This window comes from Fomitiporia mediterranea, assembly GCF_000271605.1.
Source record: "Fomitiporia mediterranea MF3/22 unplaced genomic scaffold FOMMEscaffold_6, whole genome shotgun sequence".
In the NCBI taxonomy this organism is placed as follows: domain Eukaryota; kingdom Fungi; phylum Basidiomycota; class Agaricomycetes; order Hymenochaetales; family Hymenochaetaceae; genus Fomitiporia; species Fomitiporia mediterranea.
This window is the reverse complement of record NW_006760391.1, coordinates 1,083,119-1,105,639: the sequence shown is the minus strand read 5'-3', so window position 1 is coordinate 1,105,639 and position 22,521 is coordinate 1,083,119. Positions and strand designations below refer to the sequence as shown.

At 45.7% G+C, this 22,521-nt stretch overlaps 8 protein-coding genes across 8 annotated transcripts; 5 read left to right on the top strand and 3 right to left on the bottom strand.

Annotated features, from left to right (window-relative positions):
• Window positions 1-2,058: 2,058 nt before the first annotated feature.
• Window positions 2,059-3,841, top strand: FOMMEDRAFT_156068 (uncharacterized protein; the record flags this gene model as incomplete). Its single annotated transcript, XM_007266383.1, has 7 exons — window positions 2,059-2,092; window positions 2,164-2,177; window positions 2,230-2,345; window positions 2,393-2,619; window positions 2,708-3,025; window positions 3,064-3,330; window positions 3,648-3,841. The coding sequence occupies 7 exons, from the start codon at window positions 2,059-2,061 to the stop codon at window positions 3,839-3,841; spliced, it is 1,170 nt and encodes a 389-aa protein (XP_007266445.1).
• Window positions 3,842-4,271: 430 nt separating this feature from the next.
• FOMMEDRAFT_19996 (cyclin-domain-containing protein) lies at window positions 4,272-5,625 on the bottom strand. The gene is made up of 2 exons (XM_007266382.1): window positions 5,335-5,625; window positions 4,272-5,277 (listed from the first exon to the last, which is right to left on the bottom strand). Exons 1-2 carry the CDS (start codon window positions 5,599-5,601, stop codon window positions 4,351-4,353), a joined length of 1,194 nt encoding a protein of 397 aa, XP_007266444.1. The 5' UTR covers window positions 5,602-5,625; the 3' UTR covers window positions 4,272-4,350.
• A 224-nt stretch (window positions 5,626-5,849) lies between these two features.
• FOMMEDRAFT_133971 (ribosomal protein L12) lies at window positions 5,850-6,465 on the top strand (the record flags this gene model as incomplete). Its single annotated transcript, XM_007266381.1, has 3 exons — window positions 5,850-5,864; window positions 5,920-6,015; window positions 6,079-6,465. The coding sequence occupies 3 exons, from the start codon at window positions 5,850-5,852 to the stop codon at window positions 6,463-6,465; spliced, it is 498 nt and encodes a 165-aa protein (XP_007266443.1).
• A 587-nt stretch (window positions 6,466-7,052) lies between these two features.
• Window positions 7,053-8,011, top strand: FOMMEDRAFT_107702 (uncharacterized protein). The gene is made up of 5 exons (XM_007266380.1): window positions 7,053-7,194; window positions 7,247-7,287; window positions 7,351-7,420; window positions 7,485-7,609; window positions 7,708-8,011. Exons 2-5 carry the CDS (start codon window positions 7,259-7,261, stop codon window positions 7,958-7,960), a joined length of 477 nt encoding a protein of 158 aa, XP_007266442.1. The 5' UTR covers window positions 7,053-7,194; window positions 7,247-7,258; the 3' UTR covers window positions 7,961-8,011.
• Window positions 8,012-11,626: 3,615 nt separating this feature from the next.
• Window positions 11,627-14,809, top strand: FOMMEDRAFT_156063 (uncharacterized protein; the record flags this gene model as incomplete). The annotated part of the gene is made up of 8 exons (XM_007266379.1): window positions 11,627-11,920; window positions 11,991-12,595; window positions 12,645-13,266; window positions 13,318-13,362; window positions 13,415-13,534; window positions 13,606-13,750; window positions 13,944-14,409; window positions 14,482-14,809. The coding sequence occupies 8 exons, from the start codon at window positions 11,627-11,629 to the stop codon at window positions 14,807-14,809; spliced, it is 2,625 nt and encodes an 874-aa protein (XP_007266441.1).
• A 414-nt stretch (window positions 14,810-15,223) lies between these two features.
• FOMMEDRAFT_122764 (G-protein complex beta subunit) lies at window positions 15,224-16,742 on the bottom strand. Its single transcript, XM_007266378.1, has 4 exons — window positions 16,258-16,742; window positions 16,127-16,202; window positions 15,679-15,944; window positions 15,224-15,623 (listed from the first exon to the last, which is right to left on the bottom strand). The coding sequence occupies exons 1-4, from the start codon at window positions 16,704-16,706 to the stop codon at window positions 15,473-15,475; spliced, it is 942 nt and encodes a 313-aa protein (XP_007266440.1). The 5' UTR covers window positions 16,707-16,742; the 3' UTR covers window positions 15,224-15,472.
• A 1,485-nt stretch (window positions 16,743-18,227) lies between these two features.
• FOMMEDRAFT_140617 (uncharacterized protein) lies at window positions 18,228-19,089 on the bottom strand. Its single transcript, XM_007266377.1, has one exon. The coding sequence runs from the start codon at window positions 18,443-18,445 to the stop codon at window positions 18,254-18,256; it is 192 nt and encodes a 63-aa protein (XP_007266439.1). The 5' UTR covers window positions 18,446-19,089; the 3' UTR covers window positions 18,228-18,253.
• A 383-nt stretch (window positions 19,090-19,472) lies between these two features.
• Window positions 19,473-21,220, top strand: FOMMEDRAFT_107697 (TPT-domain-containing protein; the record flags this gene model as incomplete). Its single annotated transcript, XM_007266376.1, has 6 exons — window positions 19,473-19,796; window positions 19,852-20,040; window positions 20,097-20,185; window positions 20,241-20,679; window positions 20,733-20,872; window positions 20,934-21,220. Exons 1-6 carry the CDS (start codon window positions 19,618-19,620, stop codon window positions 21,218-21,220), a joined length of 1,323 nt encoding a protein of 440 aa, XP_007266438.1. The 5' UTR covers window positions 19,473-19,617.
• Between the last annotated feature and the right edge of the window lie 1,301 nt (window positions 21,221-22,521).

Below are 22,521 nucleotides of genomic sequence, written 5' to 3'. Positions count from 1 at the left end.
GTAAATTAGGGCAACATTTGAGTAAGATACAACACAATATGTGAGTTTTCCCTATATTTCTTGTATATGAGTTTTCCTGGCCCTAAAACTGATTGTACAATACTATAAGCTAATCTAAATGATGAATATTACTTTATTATTAATTTACATATTGAATTATAACTAGGGTACAGAGTATACATATAAGTATAATACATATTTAAGTTTGCTAAAAATGAGCATTTTCCCCTAACCTCTCTACAGTCAGGGAAGCTTCTCCTGAGTACTATTTATGTTTGTAAATTCACTCTAACCAAAACATATCAGATATGAGCACTTTTATAAGTTATAGTATAGTTTTATAAGTCAGAGAAGTACTGTTAAAGTAATATGTATAATAATGACTTACTACTTAATCTAGACTAGAAATCCATGCTAAAACTATTAAAAGTGCTTAAAACTAGTCTAATTTATTTGGAATGAACTTATAAACATGAATAGTACTCAGGAGAAGCTTCCCTGACTGTAGAGAGGTTAGGGGAAAATGCTCATTTTTAGCAAACTTAAATATGTATTATACTTATATGTATACTCTGTACCCTAGTTATAATTCAATATGTAAATTAATAATAAAGTAATATTCATCATTTAGATTAGCTTATAGTATTGTACAATCAGTTTTAGGGCCAGGAAAACTCATATACAAGAAATATAGGGAAAACTCACATATTGTGTTGTATCTTACTCAAATGTTGCCCAATTTACTTTGTTTTTTCTGGAATTTGAAAGATAATTTAAAAATATAATTTTTACAACTTAGATCATGTAATTTGGTTAGGTATTAGTTGAATTATAGTAGATTTTGTATTTGAGTGTATTTAGTGTGACGAAAATCACGAATCGCGCGTGTGACAACAATTTTGAAAACGGCTGTAATAAGGTACACGAAAGTTAAATTCGACAAGCCATGTCACGTCACAGTCACAACACTCGCTTACCCGATATGGAAGGACCCTGCGGCCAAAATCGTGAGCTTCACCAACATCACCAGAAGCCTCTTGTGGACAAAGGCTCAGAAGTGACAGAGATTACATATATTCAGAGGATTTGAACCTTATAAGATGCTCTATTCAAGTTCTGAAGCTAAATTTCAGTAGTAGGCTTTGAGCACTAACACGTCCTATTTGTATTATAAATATTTGATTAGTAATTTTATTTGTAATGTACTATATTTAGTATAGTTAGTTATGTTATATTATTTGTCAGCGGCCAAAATCTTCTCAAGAAAAATTCAATTTTTTCTTTTACTTCACCAAATGAAAGCAAAATAGAAAATAAGCTGTTTAGTATTGAAAAAGTTGAAATTGTTATAACTTTTCCATTTTTCATAATTTTGAAAATCCGTTCCACAGAAATGTAGAGAATTGTATCTGCTACATTTCTGTGGTCTTACATTATTGATTTTTGCCTTGTAGTGGGACGAGTTTCGTTGCCAGTCTGTAAGCCAGGAAAGGAAGTTAGGGTTTGATCACGTGCGTCACACTGCTTGTCGAGTTTAACTTTTGTGTACCTTAGAAGTTGACGATGCTGCGATGCTTGCAACCCGTTTCTGCGCTACTTACTCGTGAGACTGTTCACTCGGACTGAGTCAACTATGTGCAAAATAACCTCAATTACTCCCACGCTGCTTTCGTGTTGAAGATCAGTGTTGTCAGTGTCATACTGTGTCAGGTCTTACTTTCATTCAACTACTAGTACTAGCACGTGCAGCGCGTTAGGTGCGACTTACTGGTCTTCTCGCATATACTCTTCGTTCTTGGTTTATACCCATGGTATGTTTGTCGACTATACGATATTGGCATGGCACTCGTGTGTTGCCGAAGTTCTACTCAGAGGCGATTCTTGTACGGCGCGGTCCGTTGGCCGAGGTATAGCTCGCCGCACGCAGGGAGCGGAAGCTCTCTAAAACGGAGACCCTCCAGGCAGACATAGAGGAGTCAGTTGATATGTATGCTGTTACTCATGCTCAGAGCCTTGAGATTAATTGAATTGTGTATTATGGGGCAGGAAGTTGAAATCATGGCCCTCCGTCTTAATGGTCAGCTTTTGTTAGGTTTGTGCGCATCTATAGCCGCAAGGCGAAGTATCCCCTTGTTGACTGTAATGATGATAATGATGCATTAGTTAAAATCGAGATGGTTTGTTTCTGCTCTCTAAATTGCCATAGTTGATCCCGATATCTTGTTTCAGGCGTTCCGCCCAGGCATTGTTAGTATGACAGAAGACCAATCACCTATCAATAAGAATGCTATTACCCTTCAAGAAAATAACATTGATCTGGACCTTCTTCTTCCTAACTTAAATTTGTGAGTCGTCACTCTACCAACGGCCAGCGTTACTTTCATTTTCCCAGTGATTTCGACTTTGAGGACAGAACTTACGCTCAGGGTGGCCAGCACATTGCACGCCAGACGGATATCACACTTGCGTCAGCCAACGACTTTCAACTCGATTACAATGATATCAGATTTAACATAGACATAGGAGGGGATGGTATCGGTTCTCAAGATATTGACCTTGGGCTTGACTTTGGAGACGGTGCTCCAGAAGTTGCGCCATTGGGTGATGCTGCCGCAGTCAGTGAAGCTGCGTGAAGGTCTCCCTCAAGAGTTTGTGAGTTATCTACTCTCTGATATAAGTATAGTGCAATGAACAAAGAATATTTTAGCATATCGCCTCACCACGCCTCCTCCTACACCTCCACCTATCGATCCAATTGTGTCTCCTCGAGCTGGTGAAGCTATCGAGCAGGGAAATCAGGAGTCTGTTAAGAGGAGGGAATTCCTGAACAAGAAACAGATTATTGATCGTGTAACAGAACTTGAGGATGGGCCGAGGATGAACCTTGGCCGTGCCAGCCAAGCGAAAGTCAGCGAGATCGTCACCAGGCAACAGTTCCTCCCTCGATCTCGCAATGTAATGCGTCTTCTGGAAATACGGCAAGACCCACTCGCTCATTTCGTGCCGACGAAGACAACAGCGACCAGTGTGTATTTATGTGTCGGTCCTCTCGGTTGGCACTAGAACTTGCAGAGATGTTCACGCGTCCCATTGCGAACATTCTTGTACATAAACGCCGTGATACGTCACCGGAAAAGCCGAACAAGAAAGCCCGACTGGACAAGAAAAACATTGAAGAAGAGGATGAACAGGCATGTCGTGCTGAGGGCCTTGCGCCTAGTGCTGCTCTCGGCAACGACGTACTGCGTCATGGAGACCTGGATCATGGAGGTTTCGACTTTGGAGGAGACCAGACGGGCTCGATTTGTCTATTACTTAGTCCTATCATCCGTACTGAGTGTAGTGTCTCTTGTTTATGGTTTATACAATATAGTGGATTCAGAGGTACAATGCATACGGGCCAAGGCACATGGTTAAGCAATCAAATCATTGCAGTCCGAGCAAACAAAACTGTAAGGTAGTGAATGATTATATGTCGAACCAGCCAACCTTACTTGAATACTCAAATAAGGGTTCAAACATTTTCTGAACATTTCACAAATAAATAATATTACTCTATTTTTGTTGACTTTATTATTATTTCAATCTAATTATTATTCTCATTGGCTATTCTTTCATTTGTCTCATTGACTAGTCGACCACTGTAGGTTCCTTGCAATTAGTGGTGTGGTCGTCCTCATTCACTTTGTCGCTTCCGTTGCTGTTCTTCATCCCACTGCTTTTTCAAAAGGTCGTCTCGTCTCTGTTGAACCTCTCTTGTATTCATGATTTTGGTAAAGTCATTCAAGAGCTTCTTGTGCGACTCATCCCATGGGACGTCTCCGTGCTCAACTACCCTTAATTTCAACCATCTTAATGATTTTCTTGGATCCTGACAGGAATTGGTTGAATCTGGTTGCAGTACCACTGGAACCTTCTGGTCTTAGCAACGCTGTAGAAATGAAGACATGATTGTTCAGGAAGTCAGCAAACAATGTTAATATACTTACTGGCAACTATTTTGGACGGGTGCCGTCCGCCGCCAGCTGCTTCTTCCCTATCTCAACTAAGCGTCCGCATTGCTCGATAGCTATTGTATATTCTATATCCGGCACCGATAGCCATCCGCACGTTTTGTGATTAATCGCTCGGATTGGATCTTCTCTCACTCTCATAAAGCTTAGTGAATGGAACTCACCGGTTATACATACAATCGTTCCGTGCACACACCAGTTTGGTAGACGATGATCGTTGTAGTCTGAATAGATCCGATTGACAAGCATCTTTCGAGTGGGGATTATGCGTAGTGCATATTGCAAAGGGAAACTCGGCAATAATAATAAACACACTCGTAACCGAAGCTGCAACGGTTCAGCCGATACCATGGCCGTCATCTTCTATTCGCGGCCTGGTACGTGGGCGCACAGAATCAATATCTACAACTTCATCTTGTAGAAGTTCAGAACCTCCGTTTGCCTTCTCTACAGTTCGTTTCTCCCTTTTCCATACAGGTGATGACTTCGTTGAGTTCGACAAGTCCATTGAGATCGCATTGTTTGTAAGCGTAGGGGATGTGTGTTCGCTTCCTTCTTTAATATTGGTTGCCGGATCTATGATTGAAGATGCCTTGCGAAGAGCTTCGAAAGCCATGTTCTGTTCCAGAGTTGGTCCTGCGGAAGGTTTTGGAGGGAGCGTCGCCCGGTCAATAAGAACAGTAGACGGTTCAATGGCACGAGGCTCAGTTGAGGAACGTGCTATTGTAGAGCTATCCGCGCCGTTCGGTGCAACGTGTATCGTGGGCATTTGAGCGGGTCTTTCGTCCTCCATCATCGTAGGTACTCCCGATGGTGACGGAGATGCCGACAAGTAGCTATCCATGTCACTGTCTGCATTAGAAAGTGCCGGAGAAGTTGGTTCTGGAGCCAGCACATATTCGCCCGAACCATGTGTCCGTATTAGATTGACGTAATATGCATCCAGGACCTCACGAGTGCTCTGACGTATTTTTCCTCGGATTAATACTGGTCCAAAAAATGCAACGTCAGACAACGGACGCACAGTCAAATGCCAGTCTAGGGAGGAAAGAAGCTCCTTCTCGAGCAAATTTAGCTCGCCAACACGTATGCCACCCACTTTCGCATAATGAGCGTTTGTACAAAAAGCGTCACATAAAGCTTTGCTTGAGACTACGACCGCGGCGATGATGAATCGGTGGCACGTTAGGGAAGAGATAGTAAAATGAGGGAGTCGAGCGCAGATCTGATCAATATAATGCAGTGTTATCAAGAGGCAGGTCCTCTAAAGCAATTTGTAAATTATCAAAGCAGTTCGAGATAACTTGACTATCGCGCCCACCTCCACATTAGCATACTTTACAATACGTCGCAAATAATCAAGGACACCTATCGTCGGGGGAGTTCGAGAGTGAAAGCGAGTTAACGCTTCTCTACAGTGCGATTCAGCTGATAGCACGGCAGGTAATTCAGAATCGTACGGTGAAAGTGGAATCTTGTCATTGTGGCCGATCAGACGATTAAGCATGTCCGCTATGAGGACGACGAGGTGGTCAACATCGGCATGCTCGAACGCTCTAGGCAGTTCGATCTTGCCTGGCGATTCCATGCAGCCATTGCACAGACTTGCAATGAGACACCGAATGAACGTGTGTTGTCTCTGCAACCTGCCAAATTCAGACTCAGCGATTACCACGTGAAGAATTACACCATTCACTCTCGGCGAAAACCGGATGAGTCAGCGACCAGCGTGGTACTGTACAGTTTTACCGTGTCTGGTTCACGAAAGTTGCAGTGTCATTATCGACGGCAACGGAATAATTACGAGTTCACGATTCCTTTCCCTCCTACTTCAAAATGGCACCCAAACTCGTGAGTAGCCACGATAATGTTATTCTGATGTTGCAGTGCTCATAGGTGTGTTAAGGATCCGACTGAGGTGAAAATTATCTATCTTCGAGCAACTGGTGGAGAAGTTGGTGCTTCGTCTGCGTTAGCTCCCAAAATCGGTCCTCTTGGTCTTGTACGTGCCGCGTTCTGAAATACTCGACTCGCTTCCTAAATGATCGTGGTTTTATGTTTATAGTCACCGAAGAAGGTCGGAGAAGATATCGCAAAAGCAACTGGTGCATGGAAGGGTCTGCGTGTAACCGTCCAGCTTACGATCCAGAATCGTCAAGCCGCTGTCTCCGTCGTTCCGTCGGCATCTTCTCTTGTCATCCGTGCCCTCAAGGAGCCCCCGCGTGACCGAAAGAAGGAGAAGAACATCAAACACTCAGGAAACATTCCCTTTGATGAAATCGTCGAGATTGCACGAACCATGCGTTCAAAGTCACTTGCGAAGGAATTAAAAGGCACTGTGAAGGAGATTCTCGGAACTGCGCAGTCGGTTGGGTGCACGGTCGACTCGCAGCCACCTCATGACATTATTGACGGGATTAACAGCGGGGAGATCGAGGTGCCAGATGAGTAGATGTGGATGTAATGCATGCAGTTGGGCCGGGGCTTGTATGAATTTACATTTAACTCATTATTCGCATTTCTGTATTCTGCTAGGGCTAAACGCTCATCTGCAAGTCATCATACAGACCTCTCAAGATTCAAGAAGAAGAAAAACGTCCGAGCTTGCTACTACTTATAATTCTGGAATCTAATCCCGGTACACCGAATGGAAGTTCATTTCTTGAAAGGTTATCGACGGATTCTTCCAGTAACTCAACAAGTTGGACCTGACTTTCATGATGAACATATATATCTGTTTAACGGAGCACCATGTCATTGGTCCAAACTATGCACTTAAGTGAGGTAAATATATAAAATGTGTAAAAAGGCATAGCGAGAATAATACCATCCAACTTGCATGTTTGGTTGGGTCAATACAGAGTGTCCCATCTGGTACAGTACGAACATGACGAGCCACTCCTTACGCAAAAAACGCGACGGATGTAAATCTCAATTTACCGCGTGTTCGCGTAATTCAATATTTTGACTCATGCAAAAGCGGGTATTCAACGGTTGCTGTTCAACCACTACGACCTGCTATCTTTACTAAAACATGGGTAACAGTCAGCCAGGAGATGTGCCCCTTGGCTTGGACAGCAATGCTATTAAACTTTTTTCTGGAGGCGACTCGAACTGGAGAGAGCTCCAGCGATTCAAGCCTTTCACCAACGTGTTCGTCTGCGACAAGAAACATGGCAGGGTATGTCCTGGTTTCTTCCGTAAATAAACTTTCTTTGACCTTTGAGCTATAGATCTTGCTTGGGATGAAGAAGCGTGGCTTTGGGAAGGGAATGTCAGTTGACTCCATTGAATGAAATAGTACAAGTAATACCAGATTGACCGTAACGTGCCGCAGGTATAATGGATTCGGAGGGAAAGTCGAGCCACATGAGTCGCCTATTGAAGCTGCCGCAAGAGAACTGAAGGTTATTCAATACATATTCCTGGTATTTCCGTCCGAAGGATAAATGATGTCTTGCCCATTTCTAGGAAGAGGCAGGCATTACGGCGAATATACGGGAATGCGGTATCCTTCTCTTTGTAAACGCTTCTGCCGAATACTGTCATTACGTGCACATGTATCGAGCGGATCAGTACGAAGGCGATCCTATAGAGTAAGTTTCGTGCCCTCAAGCACTACCTATTCGTCCAGTCTTTCCAACTCTTCAATTTATGTTGTTTGGATAACCTGACATTCTGTGTTTTCATCTAGGACCGACGAAATGCAACCTCACTGGTTTGCTATTCCTCAGGAATATCTAGACACTGAAAATGATACGCCAGATACGTCCGAGCCATTACCTCAAATTCCACTGGCACAAATGTGGCCAGACGATGAGTATTGGATGCCTTTGCTTCTGAAGGGGCAGTACTTTGTTGGCCGCGTGGATTTTGGAATAGAGAACTCAGAAGCACAGAAGGGAAGCTGGGTTATGGAGAGATGGTGGTTTGGGACAAAGTATTAGATGCCTTTTGATTTGTCGATCGAGCTATCGTTTTAATATCATGTCAAAGCGGAGGATCGGTGAAAACACCTAGATGAACAGAAGAGCAGGTGATAAGTGTGGGCAATACGCCGCTTTCTGTCACATCGAAATCTAGCTTACGTTTAAACTGATATCGAATTCAGACACTTATAGCTACCATCTCAACACTGGTAGTATTGAAAGGGAGACCAGAAGCTCGGCAATATGACATTTTCCATCTACCGTGATTTCATCTCCGACAGAAAACGCGACGCGACGCGAGGTCATAGTCACGTGCTACCATCCTGTCCAACGTCGGATGATTTAATGAAAACACAAGTTTGTCGCACACCACTTTCACCGCACTGGACATTATTGACTTTCGCTCCCGAAGGTACTGAACCTTATTGAAACCAATTTCTCTCGTTCTGCTAACTGGAACGCTTATAATCCCAGTTTCGGCGACCACCAGAATTAATTGCGGAACTAAATTGGCCAATCATGACAGAACTACTTTCCTCAATTCGTCTTTTCTCTGGTTTGAAACTGTGGATAGATCAAGATATCATGAAATTCCAAATCTGAGGTATCAATAGACCTGAACCGAACGTCTGTGCCTTTGAAACAGTTCGAGAGAGATAACGAGGTCGTCCTCGGATTAGGACAAGATAGTCCTTCTCAACGCGTACCAAGGTAACTTGGATCCATCGGACTTGATGATCTAGCACTACCTGTATGAAAATTACTCCCGTCACTGTCTCATCGGTCATATGCCTTGGATATCCGCTGAAGAGCTGAGAACCTGTGCCGTTTGTCATGGCACCTTGTATTCATGTGCTCCAGGTTTGCAAATTCGCACTGGTTTCGCTATCGTACGACGACCCCGTCCACCCTACTAAAGTATATCTCTGCTCGAGCTAAATGGAAGATTTTGTTCTATGATATATCTTGTCTTGTACTTTTATTTTACCGGTTCCATTCGCGTAATGAAAGTGAACATCTAAGACGAGGATAACGGATCAAAATGTATCGCTTAGCCCATTGCAAATATGTAAAACTAATCGGAGGCTCTTTAAGTCACCTAGGAGGCCGACGCTCTTGCATTCTCTTGGTTATCGACATATGCATGCATACTCGTAAAACACCGCGTCATAGTGCAAGCGACTGCATCTCCGAGTATTGCCTCCAGCCGACGTCCGAGCCACGCGCCAAATCCCGAGAGTCTCAGCCCGCTCCGCCCCGAGACTTGATCAACTTGCTACAATCACAATGGAAGTACCTGTTCGGATGCCATTATGTGGCAGTCGCGATAATTTACAATTGGTACAGCAGTCAAGTCACCGATCAACTCCGAGTCCTTGTCCAGATTGAACGAGATTTACCATTTTTTTACTCGGCCGTCCTCATGTTCTATTGTATTCTGCGTTTCAAAAACGTTTAACAGGCTACCAGTTTACCTATGATAGACATGGACTTCGGAGTCAGTGTACCAGTGGCTTAAGTTAGGCCAACCATAGAAATCTCATCCGGACTCTAATCCTGTCTTGTTTCAGTAATTCAATGCAATGATAGGTGTGAGTTTTGTCGACATACTGGCCTCATAACTTGAATACTGCCATACAGTTGCAAGGCTCAGACGTGCTCCCCAGTGAAGGTGAAGGTAAATAAGGATACGCTTGCTTGAAGTCGCTTGTCTTGTGTATGCGATGAAAAACCTGCTCGTAGATTCTATAAAGCCGATAAATTCAATTGTGCATTGCTTATTAGCCTTTGGCATTCCCCTTACTACTGCTCACTTCCAATGCTTGAAATCGGACTTGTCTAGCTGTTATTTGGCGCAGCAACTTGAAGACAAATCAAACTCTGGATAGAATGTTCTGATATAAAAGTTGGTTACATGGAAAAGTCTCCTAGAAAGACAAGTCCATATGTTTAGCAGACCTCTCCTCTTCCCTGAAGCATGCTATAATAATAACTCTCGAGTTTCCAGCGTACTCTATTTATCACAAGGTACAAATAACAATTTTTTGAAAACCAAAACAATGTTTTTTCTCTGAATGCTGAGAAATGTCATTCCGTTTCTGGAATTTTCAAATAGGCAATGTCGTGAAACCATGGCATTTAGTAGGCTCAGGTGATCTTGCGAACTCAGTTGTGCGGTGCATCAAGACCGCAGCACGAAGCATGAGTTATTTATAGAGCAAAGGTAAATCAACGGTCTGCCAAGTGGAACTTAAAATAACCGACCAACCATCCAGGGTCTGGGTTGTCGGATGTGCGCGATGCGTGATGCTGCGCGGTCTATCGATCCGACGCAACTGAGAAAGAAGCGTGTGCTTCGAGCAAAGGCAACATCAAATTCTGAATCATCAGGATAGGCTTTGTCCGGACGTCACTCTCTCATCATCATCAATGATGCTTCTATCAGTGTAGCAATATTTCGTAAAGTAAAACAACATGGAGCAATGTCAGTACGGAAACACCCTGGATGTTAACTGTTTGACGCCTTCGGAGCAGCGATCGTGTTGCTAAGAAGTTGATCTTCTGCATTTTCCCCAAGTCGAATGCCGGTTACATAGTGGTGGACTCATGGTACCTTCTACAAAACTTCAACTTCTGTGTTTGGAGTTCGTCCGTGGCGATCCGTGCCGCATCATGGAGTGCGCCCTGTTAGACGCTCGCTATCAGGATCCTGGTTTGATCAATCCTGAGGGAATGAGAGATATTTACCAGTGTTGCGATACTACGTTTGGATTATATTCAAACTGTAATCAAATTTGTTATTTTCGTTGACAAAAGTAATATCGACTTAAATTGATATAAATGCTCACGTCGTGCGTTGGCGTTCATTTATGGCGTGTTTGACAAAAGTATTCCAAGATCTGGCCACAATTTTGATAAGGGTCGGCTGACCGAATGAGAGACTTTTGAGCTTGATTTTGATCCAGTGATGAGCAATGCTTCAGGTAAACTTTGCTGTCTTCGGGGGTCGACATACCATCGTTCCCTGGTATTTCCCCTTGCGGTTATACACCATGGTTGTCACGGTGGGCGGCTGTACATAAGCAGTTTAGAGTATAGGTCTGTATGTTGTCAAACGCACAGCCTTGTCCATTGCCGAGGACGAGATGAGCCGTCTGCGAATCCCTGTGCGGGTCGGAGTCTTTCAGTACACCGTATTCGACCACCTAGACATCTTCTTGCTGAGATCGATAAGTTCCTTATTATTTCCCCTTCAACACGAAATGAGCAGCTTGCATACGGAGGAACGAGAAGCTTGACAATATTAACTAACACTTGTCTTCGGTGTCCAAGTATCTCGTTATGTTGCGTTGCCGCATCATGTTCTAGCCTAGACTATCACTAGTCACAGTAGACATCTAAACATCGGTAAAATTAGACGTGTGATTTTGATACCATCAACGAGAGCATTCGCCACGAGATAATTAGCAAGATTGTGTCTAGCTAAAGCATTTCTACTGAGATAGCAGCCTTGGAACTTCAGGAAATACGATAGGAGAAGCACGAATGTGAGAAGGTGGAATCTTTCCTGATGCTATTTGTAATTATTTGGATGAAATCACGTGCACTACTCAACGCGAATTGTGGTACCGAACGAACGAACGAAGGTACGAAGACACAACTCTAACAAAAGCACGACCAATTATGACGGACATTTCACCAACGGCCGCCCAATCTGTGGACAACAATGAGACGGTCTTGTCTTACTTGCTGAAGAATGCACCTCACGACCGGTTTCCAACTGATGCACCGCTTCATACTTTGCATCCATTCGCCTCCAACTCACCTGATGACCCTCTGCCGTTATTAAAAGACCTTGTCGACGTGTCCGCAGTACTCTCCCGCACTCTTCATTCATTCTCGTCTTTCTCTACTTCAGATCACAAGTTTATCTCGATCCTGCGGCAAAATACAGCGCTCGTCAATAGTCTTTACACTGTCAGTAAGGCCGCCTGTGAATTCACGTTCAATCTGTATCAACGCACACTGATACATGTCCCCACCAAAGTCAAGGAGAGATGCACAGCAACGGGTCAAGGCACTTAGAGCACGCGAGAGCTCTGGAATGTCCGTCGTTTATGGGGAACCTATACCTTTGGACGACGATCAAATAGTTGATTGGTGTATTTCCCGACTTGAGGGCTGGGGTAAGAGAAACGGGATGGAGGTATTCAAGGAAGAAGAAGACAAGGACGGAAGATTGACAATTATGCTTGGAGGGAAGGTTCTTGTCATCGACGTCGACCTGGCTATCCAAAGAATTGAACGTGGTTCTCGGATAAACCACATGGCTGTCTCGAATATCAAGACGTCACATGCACTTCCATCAGGCAGCTCCGGAAATGCTCTCGCCGAAAGATCTGCATCATTAGACGCCTTCATTCTTCGTACATGGAATGGCTTTCTTGAGGAGGTCCAGAAGAACGATGTCGACAGCAGCATGCGTGCTGCTTTTATCAGTAGAGATATTCAAACTCACCTGAGTTATCTTATGAAACTAGACTCACTTGCAAAAGAAGAAGGGGACCAGGGGATCCGTTGGTTCAATGAGACGGGATTGATGACTACTGTCACTGATCGAATCTCTAAAACCGAAGCCGAATCACTCTCAGTGTGAGTAGAGTTCCGCCTGTGTAGACTGAAGACTCATGGATCTTATCAGCATGCTACAAGCTCCAGTTGTCCATTTAGATGTTTTCCTTTCTCGTGCTCATGCCTTGGCGATACCGTATCTTGTCGCACCATCAATGTCATTTTTAGTCCATCTAGCTCCTCTTGCCTACTACTCGCTGGTGCAGGCTGTTGAAAGGGACCACTCTAAGTCACCCTTGGCCCGGCGTGACACGGCAGATCCGTTCTCAAAGCTTGACGTTCCCCTCTCGGTCATCCGAGAGCAGCTGACGCATAGACGGCTACGTCCTCCCGGTGCAATAATTGCAACGCTCACGCTGTCATCGGTTTCAAGTTCGTTGCCAGATCGCCGCCCGGAGCAGCGCCCAAACCTCGGCCGTCCTTACTTTCGCCTTCCAGGAACGTCCATGCTAGCAGCACTGGATCACATATTGATCGCACCACCACTAACACCGACGGTGAATACAGAGAATGATACTGAATTGCATAATGTGTGGGTGCTTGACTTCACGGATGGGGGACACTCTAGTGGTATCGTGATGACGCATTCCCGAATGCGCGAAATCCAACAAGTCATTGATTCTGGCGGCGGGATGAATTTCGCTCTACAGATGCAGTTGGCGCCTTTGCCAGGGAGTTGGATCGGACTTCTTGTGAGTTAAAAGAACCTCTGGTTGAACGATGCGCTCACTTTGAACACAAAGGTGAACCCTACTTTACCGCCGTCCGAACGATACATAGCAGTTTATGTGAGATTTTCATCATATTAGTTCATCAAGGAGCTGATGTTTATTACATCAGAAATCACCATCAAACGCGCATCCACCTCTTCGGCTCCGGCTTACGGTACCATACGAGGCGGGTTTTTTGCTTCAACGTGTGCCAGTTGCTTCTTTGAAAGAAGTTTATGCAGTGCTTGAGGTGTGTTCCGCTCCAACGTACTGTATGCTTTGCAATTCCGCTGATTTGCGTTCGATCATGCTATGATGCAGATCGTTCGGGAGCAGTGTTGGATCAATGAAACATTGAAAACTGTTGAATGGGTCGCGGAACCTTTGATGGCTGAAGGTGAAGATGAGCGAAGTGATGTGGATGAGATGGGCGCTCCTGAGGAGGAATTGGACGCTGTATTGAAGGGTAAGTGCCACAACCCCATTGCTTAATCGTTGTCTTCGACTTCTGGAAGATCGAAGAGTGGCGGCACAGGGTCGGTTGGGCTTCCGCAGTCTAATCTCGTTCCCTCCGTTTCACATTCTTCATTCACATATCACGTCTTGCTATTATCATTCTGCATTCTAAGCATTGACGATTGCTTTATTTGGCGTATCAGGAGCGTATGTGCCGAAACGAGTACCAGTGAATGTTTTTCTCCCGGTTCATCCGCCCTCTTTCCCCTCTAGTAGCAATTCAGATACTGCAGATGGGTTTGACATGGACAATGAACAAGCCGTCCCTGGCCTTTCGTCCGTCTCTATGTCCGCGGGCGGAATAACTCCTTCACCAAGCGTCGCTCTCGCGTTTGCCGTACATGAGTCAGGAACAACAAGTTCCGAACAGAACGTGCATCTTGCGAATGGGCCGCGACAAGTAGCTCTCGTTATTAGGCATGACCGTTCTCGCCGGCGCGGCGTACGCGTCGATATTAATGTCAGCAGTCCTAGCGACATGGCTTACGGGAATCCGATAGGTGAACGACCTCCGGCTAGACTAATAGAAGAACTTGAGGAAACTTCGAGACGAGGTGGTACATTCGCTACTGCAGGAAAAGTCTGGGCCTGGCTGAACGGGGAGAAGAAGTGAGGTGAGGTTCTGGCTGCGTGTGTGCATGTGGTTCGACTTTACCGTAGGGGATGAATGACTATGAGAAGCGGTGGTTCATTGTCGGCACGGACGACCGTATGGTTCTCGGGGGTGCATCTCTTCAATTGCTTCGACCCTTTGACCCTCGCGCCTCCATTGCTCACGGTATGCCAGCTGCTAACATCAAACCTGAGCATCAGTGGTGGATCCGACTCGGGTTATGGGGTCCCACTCCGGATGTGCAGACTGCGAGGTGCGGAGATCGTTGCTTTAGCCGTTGTACATGACCCGCTCTGCCGTCGGATTGCCGACATCAATGACGAATACAGAGAGATTCATGTTCTTATTGAGCTCATAACACAAGGCACTTGTGATGCGACTAACATGACGGCCTAAATTTACGAGGATTAGTCGCGTTGGTCACTTGCTTGATGTCCGTTCCTGCCATTGATTATCCAGGGAAAGTAAATCTCAGCTCATGGACATGCTGCATGAGTGCAACTGACGTCAAATGGATAAAGAAATTATCTGATACCTTGGGTACACGTGCCCCTCCAGAAGAATTACCAAACTGGGAAAACTTCGCTTCGACCATCGCTTTGACGATTGACCTCCCGTTCCCGTCGCATTCGGCGCAAAACAATGATGTCAAGTCGAGTGTGGAAGAAGCAGACGGATCTTTCTTTCCCCTAACATTTTTTGGGCGCTTGGAGGCCCCAGAGTCAGGTCTGCATGTACGCTGCGACTCTCACACTGGGCGGCTTTGATGCACGACTGGATCCTAACTTTACGTAGTGTCTCCATTGTTGTCGAGCGGCGTCAAAATTGAATGCGCCGAATTCTATTCGTTCTTAAGTCCTTCGGATTCTTTTGAAGTTTGAAATAACATTCGGTGCGATAAGAATCGATGCAATCATTGAGAAGCAAAGCCGATTGCATTGACTGCACATCGCATCAGCGTCGAGTGATGCTAGAATACATTTCCTAGACCATCTACAGCATACAGAAAGGGCAACCACATCTCCACTGCGAATGATCGGGCACATAACCCTGAAGATTTTAGGAGACGACAGTCCAAACGCGGACAAGGTCGTCGGTGAAACCGCCGTAAAGAGTCTGCCCATCGGCCGACCAGGCGAGAGAGACACATTCTGGTGACGAGCCGCTAGAGCCAGTCTCGGCTTCAGGCTTAAGTTCGTCGACAATTGACCTGAATAACAACCCGTAAGCGCCCTGTAAATAAAAGTAATCAAACTCGATCGTACTTGCTCTCCAAGTCAAAGATCTTCACGCAACTAGCAGTTGCAGCGCATAACCAGTAACGATTCGGTGAGAAGACAAGGGCATTGACAATATCACCGGCCTCAAGCGAGTACAGATGCTTGCCATCGTTAAGGTCCCAGAGCATAGTAATGCCATCCTTGCCGCCAGACGCAGCCAGAGAACCATCCGGAGAAACAGAAATAGTATTGATGTAGCCAGTGTGACCATAATGATTTGTCCGTAGCCTGAACTTCGTCAGCTCCCAGACCTGTAGAAATGAATAATTAGCAACATATTATTTTGAAACATTAGGTGAAACGCAAAGAAAGGTCAGAGATCTTGGTGGAAAAAGTAGTCTCATTGGGGTTTACCCTCTGAAGTAGCAAATATGTAGGTGTAACATCATTTCCAAAATGATGGTCTAAAACAACTAAAACCTGTGAATCTCACCTTAACTACTTTATCCCAACCACAAGAGACAATTACAGGATTTGTTGGATTCGGACTGAAGCGAACGCAAGAAACCCTAGAGTACGTGCGCTCAGAGTATGGCTAAAGATAGAAAACTGGTACAAACTCACCACTCTGTATGACCATCGTCCTTAATATCAAACTTGCACTCGCCCAGCGTATTCCAGACCTTGATAGTTCGGTCGCGCGAGCCAGACACAATTTGTCTGTTGTCGGCCGAAAAGCTGACGGAAAGGACATCGGATGTATGGCCAACGAAACGGCGAGTTGTTGAACCGGTGTTAAGGTCCCAAAGACGAAGCGTATGGTCCCATGAAGAGGAAAGAGCAAATTGACCATCGGAAGATATGACTATGTCAGATACAAAGTGGTTATGGCCGGTAAGAACGCGTTTTGGGTAGCCATAAGACTCTTCATTGCGGGTGAGTTGCCAGACGATGATTGTTTTGTCCCGTGACGCAGTGAGAAGCATGTCCGGGATTTCAGACGACGTCGCAATCGCAGTTACCCATCCCTTATGTCCGGGCAGCGAGCCGAGGTAGCGCAAACGTTCGGCCATATTTTCGTTATACTTGTCGTCGACGTGAAATGCTTTCTCTGATTCTCTCGTCTTGATGCGTGCCAAAATCTTAGTTCATTGTGGGAATAAGAAACTGTACAGTTACACCATAATAGGTAATATTTGTACGTAATCGACTTCGATATCCTGTTCGGGAATATCATCTTATCACTTTGGAAGCGATCTCCCACATTGCCACTGAAAACAACCATAACCCGTGTTTTCAACTTTCATGAATACTTTTCACAAGCAAAGTTAGTATTCGGAGTACTCAGTCTGTCGCTAGTGGCCTAGATCTTCCGATTTTCCTATCCACTGAACGCCCATCAGCTTTGTGATGGAATGTCTGTGCCCGACCTATACAAGTGACGCTCGGTTGCTTATCCTATGCCTTGCGCTCTTCCCTGCCTCTGCTAGACAATATTGCATCACTTGTCAAAACACTCTATCATCGGCAATGCATGATACCTCACATCCTCCGATGTCGGCGCCACGGCATTAGTTCAACGTACCTATCTGGCTGAGCTGACGGCCCGCTGGACTAAATGATACTGCCATCACTCTGCCTTCAGTGTTACCACGGTCCTCCGATTCGGATGAAGTTCGTGTGATCCTTGGCACTCTTCATTGAATAGGTTGTGGGGAGTGAGTCGACGACTCAATGGAACTGAAGGAAGGATAGATTCCTGCTCGCGACTTGGAGCGACGCTTCGCTCGCCATACTCGCTGTTTTCGGATTCAAGCGACGAAGATTAGACTCCATAACGGACACTTCCGAACATTGCGGCATCTTTGCTTGCGATACGATTTATCCTGCCTTATCGAGAATATCTTTGAAGGAACTGAGCAGTAAGTTCCTTGTTCGCACGCACAGGGTATTGATGGCGGAAGAGTCTTCAGTGCTAGAAGAAGAGGTGTGATGCACTAATTGATCGCACTCCTGTGCCGATCAAACTTGCATGAAGGTAGATCATATATGTGCCCCTCTGACACCCCTCGTGAGCGACCACGAGTTCAGGATGATCGTCATGGTCCTCTCACTTATCGTCCAGGATCAAGCTCTGAGGTAGCTAAGGCAAAGTTTCAGGAGAAATGGTCAGATCGTTCACTCGTCTGCCTTTAGCTCCAGATTCCAATCGTCTTGGGCCTGTGGAGCATCCAGATAATTAATGGTCACGACTTTCTGTACAATCCCCGGCTACAGTGAATAGCGCTCGCATTTCACGTGTACAAGGGTGCAATGCTAGCGATTGATTTTTGCAGGCGAGCGCACATCGGTACCAGGGCGCGTGAGGACACGCGAGTAGTCACCGCACTGACAGTGGGCGACAGGAGACGGAAGGACGAACGATGCATGTCCTATCCTCTGGTCGAAATTGCATGTACGTTCTGATGTACCGAAAGGTCCCGCGTAACTGATAACTTCGCTTGGCGGATGGACGGCACGAACACATTTCCATCTTTTGATGCGACTAAAAAAACATGGAAAAAAGGAAATGGAGAGCAGACAGGGGCAATAGCCTTAACCAGTCATGAAGACATATTTATCACGTCAAAAGATCTAAGCAGTTTACTAACTGTATTGGAGACTCATTGTGCTGTTTGCTGCACAATAGGAACGACTTCCTGTGGTAGGTGGAAAGCAGGGCAGCATGCGCCCATTTAACTGAGATGCTACCGGAACTGGCATTGCTTGGACCCACAGAACGCAAGCGCCACGTCGTTACTTCTGGAAGCATGGGCGCTAGAAGGTTGTTCACAAAGTTTTCTTGGAGCCGTACATGTTGCCCTGTGTCGAAGCCGCCGGACGCTGTTCGCCAAACGAGAACCAGTAGTCATATCATGTGTTCGAACGTTGCAGGCATCTGCCGAGGGTCCTGGGCCTTGAATGTATAGTCACGGTTCCGTTCCCGAACCACGATACCAGGGTTGGTGATGCGACGGGTCTGGTGATCGGTGGAACCTGCGAATCAGCGAGCCTGAACGGTATCGGTGATAAGTAGCTTAGAAGCTTTAGACGAAGAAAGTCTTACAGGGTCGGTGCTCGCACGCACGTTGGATAGAAGACACAAAGACATCAGGCAATTGATATCTCATTTAACATCCCTACGCACCGTGTTTCTCAATCCGACCCAAACAAAGGGAGTACAGGGAGGAGAAAGGGAGACTGGAACTTCTTACCATAAGCAAGTCGCCTGTTGTTTCAGGAGAACGGCTCCTCGGACCCAAGGGTAGATATGTTGAGACAGGTTAGCCAATTCGTCGGTGACTTTTCTAGACTTCTTTGCTCGTGGCACTAGCGCTGCAGATCATCATTCTACGATATGTCTTTGGGATGAAGGACAGCCGCATTGATCCGGGATAGAATATGGGTTAAGCTCGACCCTGGTATGGTGGAAATCATAGAACCACGAGGATTCAGTAATCTTACGACGAAGCCTTCTGCTTTTTGAATTGCATGTTCCAGTGAACTAGGTTTACTTGGTAAAACCTTGTGTGGAGCATTGAGCCAAAGACTGGTGTTCGCCATGGGTTCCAGTGATCATATGACAAAAGAACGGAAAACATAACATCTGAGATACGCGATAGCAGTTTAACTTTGACACGAAGTGTACTTATAAGACCACATAGCAGGTTTAGCAAATTGTTATGCCCTTCCAAAAAAAGAAAATGTAATCGTGGCAACTTTTACCCGTTTACGTGACGTAAACACTGGACATTGACAGCGCGTCCGTCGCGTCGCAAGTGCAAAAACGTCGTTCAGCGCGTTTCCTGGCTTCATCCAAGTTTCTGGAACACTGCTTTCTCAACAAATGCTCGTGCGTTAGCTAGGAGTAACGAGCTTCGCCGGCGTGACGTCTGTTCATCTGTGAAAACAATCGAGACTTTGGCGGAGAGACACACGGAAGAAATGCCTTCCAGGTCCGACTACAATGCATTACAGACAGATCCAGATCTTCAGCCACCGGCGTACAACGAAGGAGGTGTAGATGAAGAAGACTATGTGCAATCACTGCCACCTACTAAGGAAGAACGAAAGAGACTTTGGTGGAGGAATGCAATCATTAACTCGCTATTCATCGCAGCTTGGTATGTTCCCTATTGAATTTGATATTAACGCGCTTAGCTAAAGTTAATTATCTAGGTTCATTGTCGCAATCCTTCTTTCTGTATACAATAAATGGATGTTCTCTCCAGACCACTACGGATTTACGTGGCCTTTATTCGTCACCATGCTACACATGTTCGTGCAGTTTGGATTTGCGGCAGCTGTGAGGAATGTATGGCCGTCTCAGTTTCGACCACCTCATAACCCCGGTAGAAAGGACTACTTGTTAGTTATTTACGTGCGTTGACTTGTCATGTCTACGATACTTACGCGCTGTCCAGGCAGAAGGCCGTTCCAACCGGTGTTGCGACAGGTTTTGATATTGGCCTCTCAAACCTCTCTCTCAAACTCATCACGTTATCATTTTACAGTAAGTATCTTCTGCAAATTAAGGTTTCCTATTTACTGAGTGCTATTTACTGCAGCCATGTGTAAATCATCATCGCTCATATTCGTCCTCTTCTTTGCTTTTATCTTCAAACTGGAGAAGTTCTCCTTTCGACTCGTCGGGGTTATACTTCTTATCTTCGTCGGTGTCCTCATGATGGTCGCAACAGATACTCAATTTGAAGTGCTCGGTTTCGTCCTGATCACAACTGCGAGCGCCTTAAGCGGTCTCCGATGGAGTCTAACTCACTTGCTGCTGAAGAGCAAGAAGATGGGTATGAATAATCCAGCGGCTACAATCTTTTGGCTTGCCCCGATCATGGGTGCATCATTGGCTATCGTTAGCTTGGCACTCGAGGACTGGGCTGCTATAATCAGGAGCAAGTTCTTCGACAGCGTGGCGCATATACTTAGCACCGTGCTGTTTCTTGCGATTCCAGGGACAATGGCCTTCGCCATGGTTTTATCTGAATACTAGTGAGCATCCAAGTTTCACCAATTAGCAACCGTAGTTGAACACCGATGCGCAGCATCATCCAGCGTGCGGGGGTTGTCCCTATGTCGATTGCTGGGATCGCAAAAGAAGTCTCTCAAATCTCTGTATCTGCGTGGTTATTTGGCGATGAGCTCACGCCGCTCAACGTAGCTGGTGTTGCTGTGACAGTGTGTGGTAAGTTTAGCTGCTCAGCACTTATACATGGTTTGTTATTTTAATTTCAGTTTATTCTTAGGTATCGGTCTATTTACATATCACAAATACCACAAGTCTGTGGATACAGAGATTTCAAAAGACGACGCACGACGAAATCACAATACTTTCAATGATATGGAGCCTTCTCTGGAGCTTGAGGAGCGAGGCTTACTCTCAACCTCACAGCTATCCGGATCAAGCCATGAACTCCACTTCACGGTGAGCAATAAATTTCTTGTTCACCGACTTAGTAGCTGGATGTGGCGAATCCTTGGGAAGAAACGAGCCTTAACACAAATGGGGACATGGTTACCAGTGGGGCAGTGAAATGGCTGTGCACTGTTTCACGGTCCGCGACCATGTCTACATCTGAGGCGTCTATTTCATTAAGTTGCCTGCCTTGGCGCGGCCGCCTTCCGGTGCGGATGTGTCGCTCCCGAGACAGCAAAACGTGTTTAACATCAACATCTCGTTGGATGCTGATGCTTCACGTATCTGTTCCGCTGTGTTCCTATCTATCTTTGACTTATACCTGTGTATATGTACTAACATACTTGTTCTGGATTCTTACTATTTAAAGACTGATGCACTGGGTCCTAATGCTAACGGACGACCTGAAGTCCTGTTTGATACTGGGAACGACGATGATGGTAACGCTGAGGTACAGGGCGCACTCAAGCAAGACGTGGCTGGACCACCCTTGTTGTCAGAGGACAAATTTGAGCCTTCGGCGGCATCTGGCGAGTCCCGAGGCAATGCCATCGGCGCGGAACGGACACGTTTCTTGTAGAGCGCGGACGAAGCTTCTTCCCACTGTATGTATTACTCGCCCCGCTATTCCGCGCCGTGGTGTGATTTCAACCTACTAATGACCTATACCTTGGGTTCTGTTGTTGGTATAGAGTATTTAGACTTAGTAAAGTAAATTGTGATGTTAAAACGGATAGATCATAATTCAGGTGGCTATCACTGAGGTGAACAGCCACTTGTAGGGTGAAGTTCACGTCTATCCCCGGAAGTATGCCAGAAAGCAGCTTTCTAGCCGAGGCAACTTGCTCTCCATCTGATGGGCGGATCATTGGTATCGTGACGTACCTACTGAGAGGTCGTTTCACGATGTTCACGAACACCGTCAGTTTTCCTCACGCGCACACCAGACTACAACTTCCTAACGTACTAGTGATTTGGGTAGGATCGAACCCTAATAATGGGCAACTGATCGTATGTGTGCGCAATTTTTCGGGTTATCTTAACGTTTGTACATCCTGACCATGGGCCAACTTACTGCAAGCGACAAAGAAGAAGGATGCATGCTTTGGTCGCGTAATCTGTGTTGACTTAGGCTAGATTATGCGATTTCTTGACCAACCCTGGTTGGGTTTGTGGCGAGAGACTCGGCATCATGCTTGGACCCCTTGACACCCTTCTCAAATCTAAAGATAAAAAATGGACCGATCGAATCTGCAGATTCGGAGTCAAACATGGACCCTTACTCTTGATCAAACTTGTACGTGATGGGTACGCGCACTTCTGTAGCCGACGAAGTGAACTGGACCTATAAACAGTACGGACGCGTCCAGGATGCCTCGTACTGTACCCGCAGACATACCCTCCCGCGCCTCTTCCCC

Coding starts and splice junctions, on each gene's coding strand:
- FOMMEDRAFT_19996 (XM_007266382.1), bottom strand. CDS start 5,601: ATGGAATCGCCAGGCAAGATCGAACTGCCTAGAGCGTTCGAGCATGCC. Junction 5,278..5,334: donor TAAAGTATGCTAATGTGGAG/GTGGGCGCGATA, acceptor AAATTGCTTTAG/AGGACCTGCCTCTTGATAAC.
- FOMMEDRAFT_107702 (XM_007266380.1), top strand. CDS start 7,259: ATGAAGAAGCGTGGCTTTGGGAAGGGAAT. Junction 7,421..7,484: donor CTGCCGCAAGAGAACTGAAG/GTTATTCAATAC, acceptor GCCCATTTCTAG/GAAGAGGCAGGCATTACGGC. Junction 7,610..7,707: donor TACGAAGGCGATCCTATAGA/GTAAGTTTCGTG, acceptor GTTTTCATCTAG/GACCGACGAAATGCAACCTC.
- FOMMEDRAFT_122764 (XM_007266378.1), bottom strand. CDS start 16,706: ATGGCCGAACGTTTGCGCTACCTCGGCTCGCTGCCCGGACATAAGGGA. Junction 16,203..16,257: donor GACGATGGTCATACAGAGTG/GTGAGTTTGTAC, acceptor CACGTACTCTAG/GGTTTCTTGCGTTCGCTTCA. Junction 15,624..15,678: donor ATCTTTGACTTGGAGAGCAA/GTACGATCGAGT, acceptor GTTGTTATTCAG/GTCAATTGTCGACGAACTTA.
- FOMMEDRAFT_140617 (XM_007266377.1), bottom strand. CDS start 18,445: ATGCTTCCAGAAGTAACGACGTGGCGCTTGCGTTCTGTGGGTCCAAGC.